The 22,775-nt window shown below is 45.9% G+C and overlaps 1 protein-coding gene across 3 annotated transcripts in view; it reads left to right on the plus strand.

The window, feature by feature from the left end:
• The first annotated feature begins 2,221 nt into the window (after nt 1-2,221).
• Nucleotides 2,222-22,775, plus strand: part of LOC115163797 (collagen alpha-1(XXVI) chain) — a 42,229-nt gene continuing 21,675 nt past the window's right edge. Inside the window, exons 1-3 of one of the 3 annotated variants that reach the window (XM_029715975.1) lie at nt 2,222-2,717; nt 3,044-3,166; nt 3,291-3,388. In XM_029715975.1, coding sequence (XP_029571835.1) covers nt 2,395-2,717; nt 3,044-3,166; nt 3,291-3,388 — 544 coding nt within the window. In that variant the 5' untranslated portion in view covers nt 2,222-2,394. Of the gene's footprint in view, nt 2,718-3,043; nt 3,167-3,284; nt 3,389-22,775 lie in introns of all 3 variants that reach the window. The other 2 variants (XM_029715973.1, XM_029715974.1) reach the window with 2 other exon arrangements.

The following is a 22,775-nucleotide window of genomic DNA, read 5'->3' on the forward strand; positions in this document are numbered from 1 at the left end:
GCGTGCTTCAGCACTTGGCAGTCCGGTTCTGTGAGCTTGTGTGGCTTCCAGGCTGAGCCATTGTTGCTCCTAGATGTTTCCACTTCACAATAACAGCACTTACAGTTGACCCCATCCCCCCCCCCCCCCGTCCGTCCGTCCGTCCGTCCGTCCGTGGTGGTCTGCGAATCAACAAACCTTCTGGCTAATTTGCCATGTCATGCTTACAAAAAGAAGAACATTTTCTAAAACTGCATATCTAAGGCTCTGGTCTGTCCTATGAGTGAGGGTAAATGGTAGGCATGTTCTCTGCTATCCAGTTATGTTTTAATTATTATTTTGGGTAGAGTGGAGTTTTTTTGGGGGTGGGGGTTGCGTTCTGGGTGGATCAGGTAAAATATATACACTAGTCATTTAGAAATGTTCTTGTTTTTGAAAGAAAAGCAGATTTTTTGTCCATTAAAATATCAACAAATTAATCAGAAATACAGTTTAGACATTGTTAATGTTTAAATGACTATTGTAGCTGGAAACTGCTTATCTTTTTATGGAATATCTACATAGGCGTACAGAGGCCCATTATCAGCAACCATCACTTCTGTGTTCCAATGGCACGTTGTGTTAGCTAATCCAAGTTTCTCATTTTAAAAGGCTAATTGATCATTAGAAAACCCTTTTGCAATTATGTTAGCACAGCTGAAAACTGTTGTTTTGATTAAAGAAGCAATACAACTGGCCTTCTTTAGACTAGTTGAGTATTTGGAGCATCAGCATTTGTGGATTCGATTACAGGCTCAAAATGGCCAGAAACAAAGAACTTTCTTCTGAAACTCGTCAGTCTATTCTTGTTGCTAAAGATCTCGTACAACACTTTGTCCTACTCCCTTCACAGAACAGCGCAAACTGGCTCTAACCAGAATAGAAAGAGGAGTGGGAGGCCCCAGTGCACAACTGAGCAAGAGGACAAGTACATTAGAGTGTCTAGTTTGAGAAACAGATGCCTCACAAGTCCTCAACTGGCAGCTTCATTAAATTGTACCCGCAAAACACCAGTCTCAACGTCAACAGTGAAGAGGTGACTCCGGGATGCTGGCCTTCTAGGCAGAGTTGCAAAGAAAAAGCCATATCTCAGACTGGCCAATAAAAATAAAAGATTAAGATGAGCAAAAGAACACAGACACTGGACAAAGTAAGAAAAGCGTTATTGACAGACAAATCTAAGTTTGAGGTGTTCGGATCACAAAGAAGAACATTCGTGAGACGTAGAAAAAATTGAAAGATGCTGGAGGAGTGCTTGACGCCATCTGTCAAGCATGGTGGAGGCAATGTGATGGTCTGGGGGTGATTTGGTGGTGGTAAAGTGGGAGATTTGTACAGGGTCAAAGGGATATTGAAGAAGGAAGGCTATAACTCCATTTTGTAACGCCATGCCATACCCTGTGGACGGCGCTTAATTGGAGCCAATTTCCTCCTACAGCAGGACAACGACCCAAAGCACAGCTTCAAACTATGCAAGAACTATTTAGGGAAGAAGCAGTCAGCTGGTATTCTGTCTATAATGGAGTGACCAGCACAGTCACCTGATCTTAACCCTTTTGAGCTGTTGTGGGAGCAGCTTGACCATATGGTACGTATGAAGTGGCCATCAAGCCAATCCAATTTGTGGGAGGTGCTTCAGGAAGCATGGGGTGAAATCTCTTCAGATTACCTCAACAAATTGACAACTAGAATGCCAAAGGTCTGCAAGGCTGTAATTGCTGCAAATGGAGGATTCTTTGATGAAGGCAAAGGACACAATTATTATGTCAATTAAAAATTAATTATTTATAACCTTGTCAACATCTTGGCTATATTTCCTAATCATTTTGCAGCTCATTTCATGTATGTTTTCATGGAAAACAAGGACATTTCTAAGTGACCCCAAACTTTTGAATGGTAGTGTATTTTACTGAAGGGAGGGCCATCCATTTTCATTTCTGAGAGATCCGATTTTCTCCATGTATCACTCATTATAAATAACGTGGATTCCCTAAAATGTGACAGGGTGTGCTCTTATAATCCATAGGATTAAGTGAAGTTGTTTTAAATTCCTTGCAATTTAACCTTTATTCTAAATCAAAATTGTGAGAAGCGGCCGATTTACACCCCAAAAAATCTCTCCTATTAAAAGCGTTTCCTGATGACACAGTAGTCACTTGTGGTTTTCTACCTCATCAGACTTCTGCGCGCTTTTTACGCGCACAAGCTACAGTAGATATCTGACTCCTTCAATCTCGCAGGGGGGTCCAACGTCAGAGTAGTGTTTAAAACGCAGATTATTCCTTGGGCATGGGGGTCAGTGTAATGCATTTTGACTTGAGTTATTGGTTTTATCCAGCGCTCTGTCTTGTATTCTGCACCATGGCGAACTCTTAAATGCTGTACTTTTGGCTACTACGGTGTATTTATTCCGCCTGCCCCAAATCTGACAAAGATCTAACCCTTCGAAGGGTTTCAAACTCTATTTTTTTTAAGTCAACGAAAACCTACAGAAACTCGCGCTTTGGAACTCTGTGGAGACGCCATTTGGCAATGACATCGCTCCCGTGCGCTCTGTGCATAATATGGATATGTCTGGTCTGTCATTCTACGGGAACGGGATTTATTTACCAGTTTCCCGGAGTGACTGGTCAAAGCGTCAACTCGGAGCAGAGGGCGACCACAGGTTCACCAGGCAGCGGATCAAACATTCACCTCAGGTGAGCACACCATGACGCACTGAGACAATCCATTGTGAGGATGGACAGAATTTGCCAAAATGAAACATAATTTATTTACAATGTCACCATTGATAGAGAAATGTTTGACTAAAACTATTGATTATCAGCCCTGGTATCAGATTTCTGGGGGGAAAAGGTTAAGAGCTGATGCTTGCTGTTATTGTAGGGTTTACATCTTCTATAGTGGATGAAGGGATGAATAAAATAAATACAGGAGACGTTTTTAGAGTATTTAACAACCTTACATTGTGACCTGTGTTAGATGTTATGATAACAAGGTACATATGGTCTGTCTGTGATTACAGGAACTGGTGCCAGTACAATGTGTTGAGGACCGTGAAGTGCCAGGTGCACAATGGGACAGAGACCATGGTACAGAGAGTGTTCCAAGGCTGCCGCTGGCCAGGACCCTGCACCAAACTCATCAGGTAGGACTTGACCAGACGACCCCAGAGTACTGTTTTGATATAAATGCCATCTTATAGTGTATATAGTAGCAATAGTCCACATGAAGATGTTCCTGTGTTGACCCTGTCCGTCCGTCAGCTACAGGACCGTGGTCAGGCCGTCTTATAAGGTGGCCTATCGGCAGGTCACAGCTCGGGAGTGGAGGTGTTGTCCTGGGTTTGTAGGAGATGAATGTCGAGAAGGTGAGAATTCACACTCATAATCATGCCCTCTGTCTTTCTTCACCCTAATGTAAACCCCTATAACCCTCTATCTTTCCACGTCATAATGTAAAACCATATAATCAGTGCTGAAGTGGTAAATAAAATAGGTGGGTAAACTCTGATCGCCGGTCACAGTGAAAAAAAGTAACGCTTCCTATACTTTCAATGCATTTTCTTTTCTCTCAAACGCCTTATAAACTGTTGGGAAAATAAATAACGAGGGAAAACTGTGTTTACTTGGCGTTTATCCTCCACTACACCACTGGTTATAATCCTCTACCTTTTCTCCATTTCCTCAGGCGATAATCTTAGTTTGGCAAAGCAAACATTCTTAAATGCTGTATGTATTTGGTCAGAGTAATGTTTAATATACCGAGGGAAGGTCTTTTTAAAGGTGTTAGCCAGTTGCTGTTCAATGGAGACTGTAACAGACTGTAACGGACTGTAACGGACTGTAACGGACTGTAACGGACTGTAACGGACTGTAACAGACTGTAACGGACTGTAACAGGAATACGTACATAGTTAGAGACGTTACCTGCTACGTGAGTGAGAAAAGTAACTATTGAAAGTACTGTAGCTATGGTCAACTGTTGATTGATATACTACTACATTACTGTAGGTTTGGGAACTTAAGGTGTGTTGAATTAAAGGTTGGGACTAAGGAGCCTGTTTTTGATTACATTTAGGAACATGTTCCACAATAAAAAAAAAAGGGGGGGAGTTGAAAGGGCTGCTGAGGCTCTGCGGTTGTGTACATGCTCCTCAGGCCTTTAATCAAGATGCTTTTGTGTCTGAGCGAGAAAGAGAGATGAGGTTGTCAGCTATTGTAGGCGCAGTAGATTAGCCAAAATGAAACATCATTTATTTACAATGTCACCATTGATAGAGAAATGTTTAATGTATGACTAAAACTATTGATTATCAGCCCTGGTATCAGATTTCTGGGGGGAAAAGGGTAAGAGCTGATGCTTGCTGTTATTGTAGGATTTACATCTTCTATAGTGGATGAAGGGATGAATAAAATAAATACAGGAGACGTTTTTAGAGTATTTAACAACCTTACATTGTGACCTGTGTTAGATGTTATGATAACAAGGTCCATATGGTCTGTCTGTGATTACAGGAACTGGTCAGGAGGAGCGAGAGATGTTTCTCTTACTCTCCCCCCTCCCCCTCCCCCTCCCCCACCCCCATATTTCCCCATTATAGTGAAAGGGTTGAAAAATAGGCTCTATGAAACATATAAAAACGAGGTAGAGAGTATTGTAAAGCGTGAGGCCATAGGGAGGCAGGGCACCACAAACCTCAGGCTCCCAGTCCAGTAAAGAGAGGTTGGACTGGGGGGAATGACTAGACTCCCTGCCCAGTAAAGAGAGAGGTTGGACTGGGGGGAACGACTAGACTCCCTGCCCAGTAAAGAGAGAGGTTGGACTGGGGGGAACGACTAGACTCCCTGCCCAGTAAAGAGAGAGGTTGGACTGGGGGGGACCACTAGACTCCCAGTCCAGTAAAGAGAGGTTGGACTGGGGGGAACCACTAGAGAATCCCTGCCCAGTAAAGAGAGAGGTTGGACTGGGGGGAACCACTAGACTCCCTGCCCAGTAAAGAGAGGTTGGACTGGGGGGAACCACTAGACTCCCAGTCCAGTAAAGAGAGAGTTTGGACTGGGGGGAATCACTAGACTCCCTGCCCAGTAAAGAGAGGTTGGACTGGGGGAACGACTAGACTCCCTGCCCAGTAAAGAGAGGTTGGACTGGGGGGAACCACTAGACTCCCAGTCCAGTAAAGAGAGGTTGGACTGGGGGGAACCACTAGACTCCCTGCACAGTAAAGAGAGAGGTTGGACTGGGGGGAACGACTAGACTCCCTGCCCAGTAAAGAGAGGTTGGACTGGGGGAACGACTAGACTCCCTGCCCAGTAAAGAGAGAGGTTGGACTGGGGGGAACCACTAGACTGCCTGCCCGGTAAAGAGAGAGGTTGGACTGGGGGGAACCACTAGACTGCCTGCCCAGTAAAGAGAGAGGTTGGACTGGGGGGAACCACTAGACTCCCTGCCCAGTAAAGAGAGGTTGGACTGGGGGAAACGGCTAGACTCCCTGCCCAGTAAAGAGAGGTTGGACTGGGGGGAACCACTAGACTCCCTGCCCAGTAAAGAGAGGTTGGACTGGGGGGAACGACTAGACTCCCTGCCCAGTAAAGAGAGGTTGGACTGGGGGGAACGACTAGACTGCCTGCCCAGTAAAGAGAGAGGTTGGACTGGGGGGAACCACTAGACTGCCTGCCCAGTTAAGAGAGAGGTTGGACTGGGGGGAACGACTAGACTCCCTGCCCAGTAAAGAGAGGTTGGACTGGGGGGAACCACTAGACTCCCTGCCCAGTAAAGAGAGAGGTTGGACTGGGGGAAACCACTAGACTCCCTGCCCAGTAAAGAGAGGTTGGACTGGGGGGAACGACTAGACTCCCTGCCCAGTAAAGAGAGGTTGGACTGGGGGGAACCACTAGACTCCCTGCCCAGTAAAGAGAGGTTGGACTGGGGGGAACGACTAGACTCCCTGCCCAGTAAAGAGAGGTTGGACTGGGGGGAACGACTAGACTCCCTGCCCAGTAAAGAGAGGTTGGACTGGGGGGAACGACTAGACTCCCTGCCCAGTAAAGAGAGAGTTTGGACTGGGGGGAACCACTAGACTGCCTGCCCAGTAAAGAGAGAGTTTGGACTGGGGGGAACCACTAGACTGCCTGCCCAGTAAAGAGAGAGTTTGGACTGGGGGGAACCACTAGACTCCCTGCCCAGTAAAGAGAGGTTGGACTGGGGGGAACGACTAGACTGCCTGCCCAGTAAAGAGAGAGGTTGGACTGGGGGGAACGACTAGACTCCCTGCCCAGTAAAGAGAGAGGTTGGACTGGGGGGAACCACTAGAAGCGGTCAGCCTGACTGAAAACAGAGTGGGAGGATGTGGAATGTAAGCCCCAGCTCTCTGGTCTCCAGAGTTTAGTCTACTAAATATACCTTCACACTTTGGCAAGCACCACACTCACTTACTGCACACACAGAGCCTTCAGAAAGTATACATACCCCTTGATTTATTCCACATTTTGTTGTGTTACCAGCCTAAATTCTAAATTGATTAAAAAAAAAACATTCACTCATCTACACACAATACCCCATAATGACAAAGTAAAAACATGTTTTTAGACATTTGAGTTAATTTATTGAAAATTGAATACAAAAAATATCTAATTATATAAGTATTCACACCCCTGAGTCAATACACGTTAGAATCACCTTTGGCAGCGATTACAGCTGTGAGTCTTTCTGGGTAAGTCTCTAAGAGCTTTGCTTTGTACAATATTTGCACATTATTCTTTAAAGAATTCTTCAAGTTCTGTTAAGTTTATTGTTGATCATTGCCATAGATTTTCAAGCCGATTTAAGTCAAAGTGTTACTTGGCCAGTCAAGAACATTCAATGCTTCCGAGTGGCGCAACGGTCTAAGGCACTGCATCTCAGTGCTAGAGGCGTCACTACAGACCCTGGTTCCATTCCAGGCTGTATCACAGCGGTCTAATGCACTGCATCTCAGTGCTAGAGGCGTCACTACAGACCCTGGTTCCATTCCAGGCTGTATCACAGCAGTCTAAGGCACTGCATCTCAGTGCTAGAGGCGTCACTACAGACCCTGGTTCCATTCCAGGCTGTATCACAGCGGTCTAAGGCACTGCATCTCAGTGCTAGAGGCGTCACTACAGACCCTGGTTCCATTCCAGGCTGTATCAGAGCGGTCTAAGGCACTGCATCTCAGTGCTAGAGGCGTCAATACAGACACCTTGGTTCCATTCCAGGCTGTATCACAGCGGTCTAAGGCACTGCATCTCAGTGCTAGAGGCGTCACTACAGACCCTGGTTCCATTCCAGGCTGTATCACAGCGGTCTAATGCACTGCATCTCAGTGCTAGAGGCGTCACTACAGACCCTGGTTCCATTCCAGGCTGTATCACAGCGGTCTAAGGCACTGCATCTCAGTGCTAGAGGCGTCACTACAGACCCTGGTTCCATTCCAGGCTGTATCACAGCGGTCTAATGCACTGCATCTCAGTGCTAGAGGCGTCACTACAGACCCTGGTTCCATTCCAGGCTGTGTCACAGCGGTCTAATGCACTGCATCTCAGTGCTAGAGGCGTCACTACAGACCCTGGTTCCATTCCAGGCTGTGTCACAGCGGTCTAATGCACTGCATCTCAGTGCTAGAGGCGTCACTACAGACCCGGGTTCGGTTCCAGGCTGTGTCACAGCGGTCTAAGGCACTGCATCTCAGTGCTAGAGGCGTCACTACAGACCCTGGTTCCATTCCAGGCTGTATCACAGCGGTCTAAGGCACTGCATCTCAGTGCTAGAGGCGTCACTACAGACCCTGGTTCCATTCCAGGCTGTATCACAGCGGTCTAAGGCACTGCATCTCAGTGCTAGAGGCGTCACTACAGACCCTGGTTCCATTCCAGGCTGTATCACAGCGGTCTAAGGCACTGCATCTCAGTGCTAGAGGCGTCACTACAGACCCTGGTTCCATTCCAGGCTGTATCACAGCGGTCTAATGCACTGCATCGAAGTGCTTGAGGCGTCACTACAGACCCGGGTTCGGTTCCAGGCTGTGTCACAGCGGTCTAAGGTACTGCATCGAAGTGCTTGAGGCGTCACTACAGACCCGGGTTCGGTTCCAGGCTGTGTCACAGCGGTCTAAGGTACTGCATCTCAGTGCTAGAGGCGTCACTACAGACCCTGGTTCCATTCCAGGCTGTATCACAGCGGTCTAATGCACTGCATCTCAGTGCTAGAGGCGTCACTACAGACCCTGGTTCCATTCCAGGCTGTATCACAGCGGTCTAAGGCACTGCATCTCAGTGCTAGAGGCGTCACTACAGACCCTGGTTCCATTCCAGGCTGTATCACAGCGGTCTAAGGCACTGCATCTCAGTGCTAGAGGCGTCACTACAGACCCTGGTTCCATTCCAGGCTGTATCACAGCGGTCTAAGGCACTGCATCTCAGTGCTAGAGGCGTCACTACAGACACCCTGGTTCCATTCCAGGCTGTATCACAGCGGTCTAAGGCACTGCATCTCAGTGCTAGAGGCGTCACTACAGACACCCTGGTTCCATTCCAGGCTGTATCACAGCGGTCTAAGGCACTGCATCTCAGTGCTAGAGGCGTCACTACAGACACCCTGGTTCCATTCCAGGCTGTATCACAGCCGGCTGTAATTGTGAGTCTCATAGGGCGGCGCACATTTGGCCAGCGTCGTCCGGGTAGGCCGTCATTAAAAATAATAATTTGTTCTGAACTGACTTTCCTAGTTAAATAAAGGTTAAATAATACAAACTTTAAAAAATGTAATCTTGGTAAGCAACTCCAGTGTATATTTGGACTTGTGTTTTAGGTTATTGTCCTGTTGAAGGGTGAATTTGTCTCCCAAAGTCTGTTGGAAAGCAGACTGAACCAGGTTTTCCTCTAGAATTTTGACTGTGCTTAGCTCTATCCTGTTTCTTTCTTATCCTAAAAAACTCCCTAGTCCTTGCCGATGACAAACATACCCATAACATGATGCAGCCACCACCATGCTTGAAAATATGAAGAATGGTACTCATTGATGTGTTGTGTTGGATTTGCCCCAAACATAACACTTCATATTCAGGACATAAGGCTAATTTCTTTACCACATTTTTTGCAGTTTTACTTTAGTGCCGTATTGCAAACAGGATGAATGTTTTCACTCGTCATTTAGGTTAGTATTGTGGAGTAACTACAATGTTGATCCATCCTCAGTTTTCTCCTATCACAGTCATTAAACTCTGTAACTATTTTAAAGTCATCATTGGTCTCATGGTGAAATCCCTGACCGGTTTCCTTCCTCTCTGGCAACTGAGTTAGGAACGACACCTGTATCTCTGTAGTGACTGGGTGTATTGATACACCATCCAAAGTGTGATTAATAACTTCACCATGCTCAAAGGGATATTCAACGTCTGCTTATAGTAATTTTTACCCATCTACCAATACATGTCCTTCTTTGCGAGGCATTGGGAGACCTCTCTGGTCTTTGTGGTTGAATCTGTGTTTGAAATTCACTGCTCGACTGAGGGACCTTAGAGACAATTGATAATAAGGTAGTAATTCAAAACTTATTTTAAACACTATTATTTCACACAGAGTTCATGTAACGTATTATGTGACTTGTTAAGCAAATGTTTACTCCTGAACTGATGTAGGCTTGCCATAACTTATTGACTCAAGACATTTCTGCTTTACGTTTTTTATTTAATTTGAAAGCATTTCTAAAAACATAATTCGTCTATGACATTATAGGGTATTGTTTTTGTGACAAAACATCTCAATTTAATCCATTTTAAATTCAGGCTGTAAAACAACAAAATGTGGGAAAAGTCAAGCGGTGTGAATACTTTCTGAAGGCAGTGTACATACATCATCATACAATGAACATGAACGTAATGCTCCAGGGGTACCTTGCATCTTAGATACGCATGCACGTGCACACACACACACACACTCACACACTCACACACTCACACTCACACACACACAATCACACACACACACACACACACACACACACACACACACACACACACACACACACACACACACACACACACACACACACACACACACACTCTCACACACACACTCTCACACACACAATCACACACACACACAATCACACACACAATCTCACACACACACACACACACAATCACACACACACACAATCTCACACACACACACACACACACACACACCTTAACTGCATGGTGGCCCATTTCAAGGCAGGGCAGTGTCCATTTTGTCAGGCCTCTCTGTCCACCTCTCTCCAAGACCAACAGCCTCGTGAATGAGAGAGGTGTGTTTTGAAGTCATAATAACCAATAGTGATTGTGTCATTTAGCAACGTTAGACATTAAACATCTCACTGGGCCAAAAACTGGTTGAATCAACTTTGTTTCCACGTCATCACATTGCATTTTGATGTTGAAATGACGTAGAAACAACATTGATTCAACCAGTTTTTGGTCCAGTGGGATGTCTAACGTTGCTATGTTTTACAGCTACATTTCCTGCAAATCTACACATTTTGCCATAGGGTGGAGGCAATTTTTTGCACTTTTTTGTATGATAACTTATTATCATGCTTACTACAGGTTTAGACAGTTGCCGGCTAGTCTAACTTAACAATCTAAAATAAAATAGCTAACTAGGGCTAATTCAGTGACTGCTGATGAACAACCAAATGTCTAAATTCCACCTTGTGTATTCTACTATTCTAACTCTCAACAGTAAGTTGAGATCCAGACTGAGTTCCTAAAACAATACGTTATTAATATTTCGTTTTTTTTGTGAATTTGGTCAGTGGGTCTACAAAAGGGGGGGGGGGGGGCAGGCTGTCAGTTGCCTAGACGATGGTTCATTGGAAAACAAAATGGTTTCAGGAGTGTAAGGAAGTAGTTGAGTTGTATAACCTTTGTTGAAATGTGTTTTCATCTACGAGGACAATCCTATCCATATGTAGAGAACTGGCCAATTCTCCTCTTCCCTGAGATGAGGTGTAAACCTGCCAGGACTGAGGGAGGGATTTCACTCACAGTCTGTTCCGCATTCAGGAGAGATGGGGTGTGAAGGAGAGATGGGGTGAGACTGATTAAAGAGGGAGTTTGGAGCGTGGGGTGATAGAGACAACGATGTCTTTCTCTATCGGTACTCGGCTCCATCATGGCTCATTCATCAAAAAGCCCACTGATATTGCCAACTACTTAATGACTTTTTCATTGGCAAGATAAGAAAACTTAGGCATGACATGCCAGCAACAAATGCTGACACTACACATCCAAGTATATCGGACCAAATTATGAAAGACAAGAATTGTAATTCCATAAAGTCAGTGTGGAAGAGGTGAAAAACGTATTGTTGTCTATCAACAATGACAAGCCACCGGGGTCTGACAACTTGGATGGAAAATTACTGAGGATAATAGTGGATGATATTGCCACTCCTATTTGCCACATCTTCAATTTAATCCTACTAGAAAGTGTGTGCCCTCAGGCCTCGAGGGAAGCAAAAGTAATTCAGCTACCCAAGAATAGTAAAGCCCCCTTTACTGGCTCAAATAGCCGACCAATCAGCCTGTTACCAACCCTTATTACACTTCTGGAAAAAATTCTGTTTCCTTTTGTAGTCCTTTTTGGTTGTCTGTAGTCCTTTTGGTTGTCTGTAGTCCTTTTGGTTGTCTGTAGTCCTTTTTGGTTGTCTGTAGTCCTTTTGGTTGTCTGTAGTCCTTTTTGGTTGTCTGTAGTCCTTTTGGTTGTCTGTAGTCCTTTTTGGTTGTCTGTAGTCCTTTTTGGTTGTCTGTAGTCCTTTTGGTTGTCTGTAGTCCTTTTTGGTTGTCTGTAGTCCTTTTTGGTTGTCTGTAGTCCTTTTGGTTGTCTGTAGTCCTTTTTGGTTGTCTGTAGTCCTTTTGGTTGTCTGTAGTCCTTTTTGGTTGTCTGTAGTCCTTTTGGTTGTCTCTGTAGTCTTTTTGGTTGTGTCTGTAGTCCTTTTGGTTGTCTGTAGTCCTTTTTGGTTGTCTGTAGTCCTTTTGGTTGGCTGTAGTCCTTTTTGGTTGTCTGTAGTCCTTTTGGTTGTCTCTGTAGTCCTTTTGGTTGTGTCTGTAGTCCTTTTGGTTGTCTGTAGTCCTTTTGGTTGTCTGTAGTCCTTTTTGGTTGTCTGTAGTCCTTTTGGTTGTCTGTAGTCCTTTTGGTTGTCTCTGTAGTCCTTTTGGTTGTCTCTGTAGTCCTTTTGGTTGTCTCTGTAGTCCTTTTGGTTGTCTCTGTAGTCATTTTTGGTTGTGTCTGTAGTCCTGTTGGTTGTCTGTAGTCCTTTTGGTTGTGTCTGTAGTCCTGTTGGTTGTCTCTGTAGTCATTTTTGGTTGTGTCTGTAGTCCTGTTGGTTGTCTCTGTAGTCATTTTTGGTTGTCTCTGTAGTCTTTTTGGTTGTGTCTGTAGTCCTTTTGGTTGTGTCTGTAGTCCTGTTGGTTGTGTCTGTAGTCATTTTTGGTTGTCTCTGTAGTCTTTTTGGTTGTGTCTGTAGTCCTTTTGGTTGTGTCTGTAGTCCTTTTGGTTGTGTCTGTAGTCCTGTTGGTTGTGTCTGTAGTCCTGTTGGTTGTGTCTGTAGTCCTGTTGGTTGTGTCTGTAGTCCTTTTGGTTGTGTCTGTAGTCCTGTTGGTTGTCTGTAGTCCTTTTGGTTGTGTCTGTAGTCCTGTTGGTTGTGTCTGTAGTCCTGTTGGTTGTGTCTGTAGTCCTGTTGGTTGTGTCTGTAGTCCTTTTGGTTGTGTCTGTAGTCCTGTTGGTTGTCTGTAGTCTTTTTGGTTGTGTCTGTAGTCCTTTTGGTTGTCTCTATAGTCCAGAAGTAATCCAAAATGGTTTTGGTTCGATGTCATTCTCTATGGATTAACTTTACAGACCAGCCACCTTCCTTAGTTGCATAGGAGGATTAGGTAGTCCCAACACATTGATTTAAAGCGGCAATCAGCAGTAGAAACAATAACAAAGAGGTACTGCCCGCCCCTGTTTCGGTAAACAGCTGATTGTGTTGGAGAGAGTGATTGTGTTGGAGAAATGTAACCACTTGAGGCTATAGTGTTTGTTTACATTTACTTTGTTTACAAACATTGGGCACCAACTTTAATGGATGGAGCAACTGAACATTTCCCCTGTAGGGTCAGTCTGGCATATCCCCACCCTAATGGTTACGTAAAGGTTTTGGGAAGGTAAGGTGATCCTAGATCAGTGCCATCGATGAGACACGTTCTGTTGAGCCCCACTAATAAACTCTGAAGGCCAATACATCGTTTTCTCAGCCCTGTCTGTGTTGTCCTCTGGCGGCTGGGTCATGGTGGATATTTGAGAAGTCTGCTTATACATCAATCAAACTGCCGACTTGTTGTCCTCTCTCCTCTTCTCTCCTTCTCTCCTCCTCTCTCCTCTGCTCTCCTCCTCTCTCCCCTTCTCTCCTCCTCTTCTCTCCTCCTCTCTGCTCTCTCCCCCTCTCTCTTCTCTCCTCCTCTCTCCTCCTCTTTCTCCTCTCTCCTTCTCTCTCCTCCTCTCTCTCCTCTCTCCTCCTCTCTCCTCCTCTTCTCTCCTCCTCTCTGCTCTCTCCCCCTCTCTCTTCTCTCCTCCTCTCTCCTCCTCTTTCTCCTCTCTCCTTCTCTCTCCTCCTCTCTCCTCCTCTCTCTCCTCTCTCCTCCTCTCTCCTCCTCTCTCCTCTCTCCTCTCTCCTCCTCTCTCCTCTCTCTCCTCTCTCCTCCTCTCTCCTCCACTCTCCTCCTCTCTCCTCTCTCCTCCTCTCTCCTCTCTCCTCTCTCCTCCTCTCTCCTCCTCTCTCCTCCTCTCTCTCCTCTCTCCTCCTCTCTCCTCTCTCTCCTCTCTCCTCCACTCTCCTCCACTCTCCTCCTCTCTCCTCCTCTCTCCTCCTCTCTCCTCTCTCCTCCTCTCTCCTCCTCCTCTCTCCTCTCTCTCCTCTCTCCTCCTCTCTCCTCCTCTCTCTCCTCTCCTCCTCTCTCCTCCTCTCCTCCTCCTCTCTCCTCTCTCCTCCTCTCTCCTCCTCTCCTCCTCTCTCCTCCTCTCCTCCTCTCCTCCTCTCTCTCCTCTCTCCTCTCTCTCTCCTCTCTCCTCCTCTCTCCTCTCTCCTCCTCCTCTCCTCTCTCCTCTCTCCTCTCTCCTCCTCTCTCCTCTCTCCTCCTCTCTCCTCCTCTCTCCTCTCTCCTCCTCTCTTCTGTCGTTCCTCTTTTCTTCTCTTCTCTATATAATAAACTCATCTTCCTCTCTATATAAAAAACTCATCTTCCTCTATAAAATAAACATCTTCCTCTCTAGAAAATAAACCACCATATATAATTTTGTTCTCAATCAATGTTTCTACAATGGATTTTTGCTGAGGCAGGAAAAATGTGTGTATGTGTGTGTGTTTCCTGCTTGTGTGTACATGGGTCAGTGTGCGTAGTGCAGACACATGACAGCATGGAAAACATTTGGGAGAAATGTGGAAGTAATTTAGCTGCCGTTGGCCCCTGTCTCTTCTCCACTCTGTCGTAGCGGCACCTTGATGCCTATCTCACACTTTAACAAGGTAATGGGGCTGTGTGAGGAGGAAGTTATGTAGCAACACTGCCAGGACCTAACCCGGAGTCGCCTTACTGGCAACTCAATAAAACTCCCACATACTCTACCAACACTTCAGCAACACTTACTGAATAGACAACCTCTAAACTCCTGCATATTTGACCAAAACTTCAGTAACGCTTACTGTGGAGATAATCTTTCTATTCCCAAATCCTGTCAAGAGAAGGGAATATATTCCCATGTACTCTGCTAATCTGCAGGTTAACCTGAATCATTTCCACAGTTTAACACCCAGGATGAGCTTCATGCAAATGAGGGAGGAAGATCCATTTAGGAGGAATTATTCGGCTGTCAATCATTTATTCCTGTAACACTATGGGTGACCTTTGCTCTGCACGTTTACGAGTTTTGTAGGGTTTAATATTGGCAGCGCTTCATAGTTCATTTAGTCATTCAACACCTCTCCTCTCTGGCTCTCATTGTCTCTCCAGCTCTCCCTTCCTTTCCTCCTCCCTCAGCTCTCCCTTCCTTTCCTCCTCCCTCAGCTCTCCCTTCCTCTCTTCCTCCCTTAGCTCTCCCTTCCTTTCCTCCTCCCTCAGCTCTCCCTTCCTTTCCTCCTCCCTCAGCTCTCCCTTCCTTTCCTCCTCCCTCAGCTCTCCCTTCCTTTCCTCCTCCCTCAGCTCTCCCTTCCTCTCCTCCTCCCTCAGCTCTCCCTTCCTCTCCTCCTCCCTCAGCTCTCCCTTCCTCTCCTCCTCCCTCAGCTCTCCCTTCCTCTCCTCCTCCCTCAGCTCTCCCTTCCTCTCCTCCTCCCTCAGCTCTCCCTTCCTTTCCTCCTCCCTCAGCTCTCCCTTCCTTTCCTCCTCCCTCAGCTCTCCCTTCCTCTCCTCCATCCTTCACTCTCCCTTCCTCTCCTCCCTCAGCTCTCCCTTCCTCTCCTCCATCCTTAGCTGTCCCTTCCTCTCCTCCATCCTTCACTCTCCCTTCCTCTTCTCCCTCAGCTCTCCCTTCCTCTCGTCCCTCAGCTCTCCCTATTCTCTCTTTCCCTGAGTTCTCTTTTCCATATCTCTCTCCCTGTCCATCTCTACCTACCCTCTCTCTCTCCTCCGTTCAGTCTTTCCTCTCTTCTCAGTTAAAGTGATAAAAGCACCATATCCCCCATGTGAGAGGGCATGATAAGTAATGTCTCTGTCTCTGGCTGTTCTGAGAGCAGACATTAGCTAGACAGTTACCATTGACCCCTAGGTGTTTGGGGAGAGCCATACCTGGTCCTGGACCTGTCAGTCTGTCTGTGTCCTAAGGGCATCTATCTGAGCAGTCTGTAGTTGTAGTGTCCTGGACCAGATGAGGTGTGGATCAACAGTCTGTAGTTGTAGTGTCCTGGGCCAGATGAGGTGTGGATCAACAGTCTGTAGTTGTAGTGTCCTGGACCAGATGAGGTGTGGATCAGCAGTCTGTAGTTGTAGTGTCCTGGACCAGATGAGGATGTTTTGGTTGTGAAGCAGTCTGGATGGTGAACTGATGAACCATTGCATTCTGAGAGCATGAGAGAATGACAGTGTGTGTGTGTGTGTGTGTGTGTGTGTGTGTGTGTGTGTGTGTGTGTGTGTGTGTGTGTGTGTGTGTGTGTGTGTGTGTGTGTGTGTGTGTGTGTGTGTGTGTGTGTGTGTGTGTGTTAGGGTTGAATGGGGGGGACCCGGTGACTGAGATTTATTGGGATTTACCGCCCAAAACCTCTCCCTTTTCCCGGGATAAATAACTGCGAGAAACTGGTAAGTTATAATAAGTTATTTATATAAGCAGCATTTCGTGAAATAGAACTGTTAAATGATATGCAATGTCTAAATCGGACTTCTCTACGGCCTCTGCATGAGGAATCAACGCTCAGGGTGGGGACAGACAGCCCATCTCAGGGTGGGGACAGACAGCCCATCTCAGGGTGGGGACAGACAGCCCATCTCAAGGTGGGGACAGACAGCCCATCTCAGGGTGGGGACAGACAGCCCATCTCAGGGTGGGGACAGACAGCCCATCTCAGGGTGGGGGACAGACAGCCCATCTCAGGGTGGGGGACAGACAGCCCATCTCAAGGTGGGGACAGACAGCCCATCTCAGGGTGGGGACAGACAGCCCATCTCAGGGTGGGGGACAGACAGCCCATCTCAGGGTGGGGGACAGACAGCCCATCTCAGGGTGGGGACAGACAGCCCATCTCAGGGTGGGGACAGACAGCCCATCTCAGGGTGGGGACAGACAGCCCATCTCAGGGTGGGGACAGACAGCCCATCTCAGGGTGGGGACAGACAGCCCATCTCAGGGTGGGGACAGACAGCCCATCTCAGGGTGGGGGACAGACAGCCCATCTCAGGGTGGGGACAGACAGCCCATCTCAGGGTGGGGACAGACAGCCCATCTCAGGGTGGGGACAGACAGCCCATCTCAGGGTGGGGACAGACAGCCCATCTCAGGGTGGAGTGTGGTTCACATTGTATGTAGACCTATCATCTCATCATGGTAACTTTTCTCCTTGTGACAGGTAGGTCTGCATTAGCCTATGCCATAGTAATATAAAGACGGAAAGTGCATCTAGTTTACCAATCTCCATCTGGCTTTCAGGGGTCACCTTGTTTTTTAATTGTATAGATAAAATATATATATATATATATGTGTAACAGTGTAGGTTCCGTCCCTCTCTTCGCCCCAACCTGGGCTCGAACCATCAATGACTGACACCCACGAAGCATCGTTACCCATCGCGCCACAAAAGCCGCGGCCCTTGCAACGTTGCAAGGGGAAACCCTACTTCAAGTCTCAGAGCGAGTGACGTCACTGATTGAAACGCTATTAGCGCGCACCACCGCTAACTAACTAGCCATTTCACATCGGTTACATATATATATATTACAAGAATGGCGCCGGAGGGGATGGCTGCCGTTTTACGGGCTCCTAACCAATTGTGCTATTTTGTGATTTTTTTTCAAATTGTAACTTATTTTGTACATAATGTTGATGCTACCGTCTCTTATGACCGAAAAGAGCTTCTGGACATCAGAACAGCGATTACTCACCTCGTACTGGACGAAGATTTTCTCTTTAATGAGTCGGACGTGAAGCATACAGTGTTGCTCTCGGACAAGGCCCAAATCCCTGTCATTCACATGAAGAAAAGAAGGAAATACAGGGGGAAGAGATCAGGGTGCCTTGTGAGAATTTGTCGGCGAGTGGGTAATCCACCTTTACCATCCGTTCTATCAGCAAACGTGGAATCACTGGAGAATTAACTAGTTGAGCTCCGTTCGAGACTATCCTACCAACGGGACATTAAAAACTGTAATATCTTATGTTTCACCGAGTCCTGGCTGAAGGACGACATGGATAATATACAGTTGGCTGGGTTTTCCGTGCATCGGCAGGATAGAACAGCTACATCTGGTAAGACGAGGGCTGGGGGTGTGTGTCTATTTGTCAATAACAGCTGGTACGCGATGTCTAATATTAGGGTAGTCTCGAGGTTTTGCGCGCCTGAGGTAGAGTACCTCATGATAAGCTGTAGACCACACTATCTACCAAGAGAGTTCTCATCTATATTTTTGTAGCCGTCTATTTACCAGCACAAACCGATGCTGGCAATAAGACCGCACTCAACGAGCTGTATAAGGCCATAAGCAAACAAGAAAATGCTCATCCAGAAGCGGCTCTCCTAGTGGCCGGGGACTTTAATGCAGGGAAACTTAAATCTGTTTTACCTCATTTCTACCGGTATGTCACATGTGTAACCAGAGGAGGGGAAAAAAACTCTAGAGCACCTTTACTCCACACACAGAGATGCTCTCCCTCGCCCTTCATTTGGCAAATCTGACCATAATTCTATCCTCCTGATTCCTGCTTATAAGCAAAAACTTAAGCAGGAAGTATCAGTGACTTGCTCAATACGGACGTGGTCAGATGATGTGGATGCTACGCTACAGGACTGTTTTGTTAGCACAGACTGGAATATGTTCTGGGATTCATCCAATGGCATTGAGGAGTATACCACCTCAGTCAATGGCTTCATCAATAAGGGCGTCAACCACGTCGTCCCCACAGTGACCATACATACATATCCCAACCAGAAGCCATGGATTACAGGCAACATCTGCATCGAGCTAAAGGCTCGAGCTGCTGCTTTCAAGGAGTGGGACACGAATCCGGACATTTGTAGAAATCCAGTTATTCCGTCAGATGAACCATCAAACAGGCAAAGCATCAAGATTGAATCCTACTACACCAGTTCTGATGCTCGTCGGATGTGGCATGGCTTGCAAACTATTACGGACAAACTACAAAGGGAAACCCAGCCGTGAGCTGCCCAGTGATGCAAGCCTACCAACACCATTCAAATTACAATCTAAAATAGATACTTCTGTTCTAGATTGATATATAGCCCTATAAATAGATGTCCTAGCCTACCTCTTTCAGGTAATACATTCAATGCAGTATTATCCTTATATTTAGCTAATGATGGGGTTATGCATAATAAGCTTCTAACTTATAGCCTCTGTCTTTTGCGCAATAAGCAATCACCTGTGCTCCGCTGGCCTCTCTCCTTAAAAAACACTCCTTCGCTCTTGTAGTCCCATGCAGGAAAAACTAGACTAGAACAGCTTGCTGGATATAATTTGGTTTAGCATTTCTTATACAAATAGACTTCGAAGAGGGACGCAAGCTCTTTTTTTCCTCTACGTTAAATACGTCAGACAATAGAAAGGATGGTTTGTAAGAAGAGCGAATGCCGATAACGGTAGGCTATAGCAGATATTTATTCAGACCCATAATAATTCAAAAATGAAGAGAAGTGAAAGCATTCTGCATCTAATTCTAGTCCTATATTATTCAAAGATGTCATTGGAATGACGAAGATAAGGACAATGAAACGTATTTCATTTAACGTTTGAAGTCGAGTAAGGAATGAAACAACAATAGAGAGATAAAGAGAAGGTAGGCTAATAACATGATTATTTCCCCATCAATCTACACACAATACCCCATAATGACATCACAATACCCCATAATGACATCCCAATACCCCATAATGACAACGTAAAAACTGGTTTTAACAATCTTTTGCTCATTTATTAAACATTTCAAACTGAAATATGACATTTACATAAGTATTCAGACCCTTCACTCAGTACTTTGTTGAAGCCCCTTTGACAGTGATTACAGCCTCCATTCTTCTTGGGTATGACGCTACAAACTTGTCAAACCTGTATTTGGGGAGTTTCTCCAATTCTTCCCTGTAGATCCTCTCAAGCTCTGTCAGGTTGGATGGGGAGTGTCTCTGCACAGCTATTTTCAGGTCTCCAGAGATGTTCGATTGTGTTCAAGTCCGGACTCTGGCTGGGCCACTAAAGGACATTCAGAGACTTGTCCCGAAGCCACTCTTGTGTTGTCTTGGCTGTGTGCTTAGGGTCATTATCCTGTTGGAAGGTGAAACTTTGCCCCAATCTGAGGTCTTGAGCGCTCTGGAGCAGGTTTTCATCAAGGATCTCTCTGTACTTTGCTCCATTCATCTTTCCCTCGATCCTGACTAGTCTCTCAGCCCCTGCCGCTGAAAAACATCCCCACAGCATGATGCTGCCACCACCATGCTTCATGGTAAGGATGGTGCCAGGTTTCCTCCAGATGTGATGCTTAGCAATCAGGCCAAAGAGTTCAATCTTGGTTTCATCAGACCAGAGAATCTTGTTTCTCATGGTCTGAGAGTCTTTAGGTGCCTTTTGGCAAACTCCAAGTGGGCTGTCATGTGCCTTTTACTGAGGAGTGGCTTCCGTCTGGCCACTCTACCATAAAGGCCTTATTGGTGGAGTACTGCTCCCATCTCCACAGAGGAACTCTAGAGGTCTGTCAGAGTTACCATTGGGTTCTTGGTCACCTTCCTGACCAAGGCCCTTCTCCTCCGATTGCTCAGTTTGGCCGGGTGGCCAGCTCTAGGAGGAGTCTTGGTGGTTCCAAACTTCTTCCATTCAAGAATTATGGAGGCCACTGTGTTCTTGGGGACCTTCAATGCTTCAGAAATGTTTTGGTACCCTTCCCCAGATCTGTGTATCGACACAATCCTGTCTTGGAGCTCTACGGACAGTTCCTTCGACCTCATGGCTTGGTTTTTGCTCTGACATGCACTGTCAACTGTGGGACCTTATATAGACAGGTGTGTGCCTTTCCAAATCATGTCCAATCAATTAAATCAATTAAATTTACCACAGGTGAACTCCAATCAAGTTGTAGAAACATCTCAAGAATGATCAATGGAAACAGAATGCACCTGAGCTGAATTTCGAGTCTCATAGCAAAGGTGCTCATAGGTTCTGAATTCTGGTAAATAAGGTATTTTTTCCGCTTAGTCATTAGTCATTATGTGGTATTGTTTGATTGCTGAGGATTCTTTTTAAAAATCCATTTTAGAATAAGGCTGTAACCTAACAAAATTTGGAAAAAGTCAAGGGGTCTGAATACTTTCCGAATGCACTGTATATGCGTCAGCCTACTAACTATACAAATAGACCCTATTATATTTCAAAATTAAAATCAAATTTGCTAGCCTAAACTTTGTAGGCCGTATGTGCTGCACCAAAATTGCATGTTCTCTTAGCTAACCCCTGACTTGAACGAGGTACATAATTCCAGTCCATATAATACAGTATAATACAATACAGTACAGTAATACAGTTCACACTCCAAAACTATTAGCCTATTGGAGCTAGTTTCATTTATTTACCCGAGAGTGTCACGTCCTGACCAGCAGAGGGAGTAAGTGTATAAGTTTTGGTCAGGGCGTGGCAGAGGGAGTTATGTTTTGTATGTGTGTCTGTTCAGTCTAGGTTGGGTTGTTCTATGTATAGTTAATTGGGGTAGACTCCCAATTAAAGGCAGGTGTGTTGTGTTGCCTTTGATTGGGAGTCCTATATTAGTTGGGTGTGTTTGGCTGTGTGTTTGTGGGTAATTGTTTGTGAGCACTGCATTTATTGAGCCTGCTACACTGTCTAGTCGTGAGTACTGTTTATTGTTTTGTTTTTCCTGTGGATGCTTTTTGTTTTTGCCATTAAAAGAATGAGTATCCACATACCCGCTGCATTTTGGTCTTCCCTTCAACACCACGACGAAATCCGTGACAGAGAGAGAATATAGCTAGCTACATCTATTATAACGACAGAAGGCAAGACCCAGATGCAGACATGGGAGGCAGATGGTTTGAGCTCTGATATATATTATAGTCCAAGGGGTAGGAAAAAGGCAGGTCGGGGACAGGCAAGGGTTCATAACCAGTTCAGAGTCCAAAACGGTGCAGGGTAGCAGGCAGGCTAGAGGTCAGGGACAGGCAGAATGGTCAGGCAGGTGGGCTCAGAGTCAGGACAGGCAAGGGTCAGGCAGGCGGGCTCAGAGTCAGGACAGGCAAGGGTCAGGCAGGCGGGCTCAGAGTCAGGACAGGCAAGGGTCAGGCAGGATGAGGGAAAAACAGAGACTAGGAAAACCAGGAGCTAGGAGAAAACCGCTTGTTGACTTGGCAAACAAGACAAACTGGCACAGACAGACAGAATACACAAGTATAAATACACAGGGGATAATTGGGAAGATGGGCGACACCCGGAGGGGGGTGGAGACAAGCACAAGGACAGGTGAAACAGATCAGGGTGTGACGTCTATGGACTTTATGTGTTCTGTGGTGCATAATGTGTAGTAGCGTTTATCATATTGGGCTCCCGAGCGGTCTAAGGCACTGCATTATCGGCGCTAGAGGCGTCACTACAGACCCTGGTTCGATTCCAGGCTGTATCACAACCGGCCGTGATTGGGAGACCCATAGGGTGGCGCACAATTGGCCCAGTGTCGTCAGGGTTTGGCCGGGGAAGACCGTCATTGTAAATAAGAATTTGTTCTTAACTGACTTGCCTAGTTAAATAAAGGTTACATTTAAAATAGAATATACTATATGCATTGGATGACGGCACAATCATTTGGGCTTGGGCTCATTAAATGTCGTTAATGTAGGGCTCATTAAATGTCGTTAATGTAGGGCTCATTAAATGTCGTTAATGTAGGGCTCATTAAATGTCGTTAATGTAGGGCTCATTAAATATTATTATGTAGGGCTCATTAAATGTTAATATGTATGGCTCATTAAATGTCGTTAATGTAGGGCTCATTAAATGTTAATATGTATGGCTCA

This window comes from Salmo trutta, chromosome 26, assembly GCF_901001165.1.
Source record: "Salmo trutta chromosome 26, fSalTru1.1, whole genome shotgun sequence".
NCBI classification, from domain to species: domain Eukaryota; kingdom Metazoa; phylum Chordata; class Actinopteri; order Salmoniformes; family Salmonidae; genus Salmo; species Salmo trutta.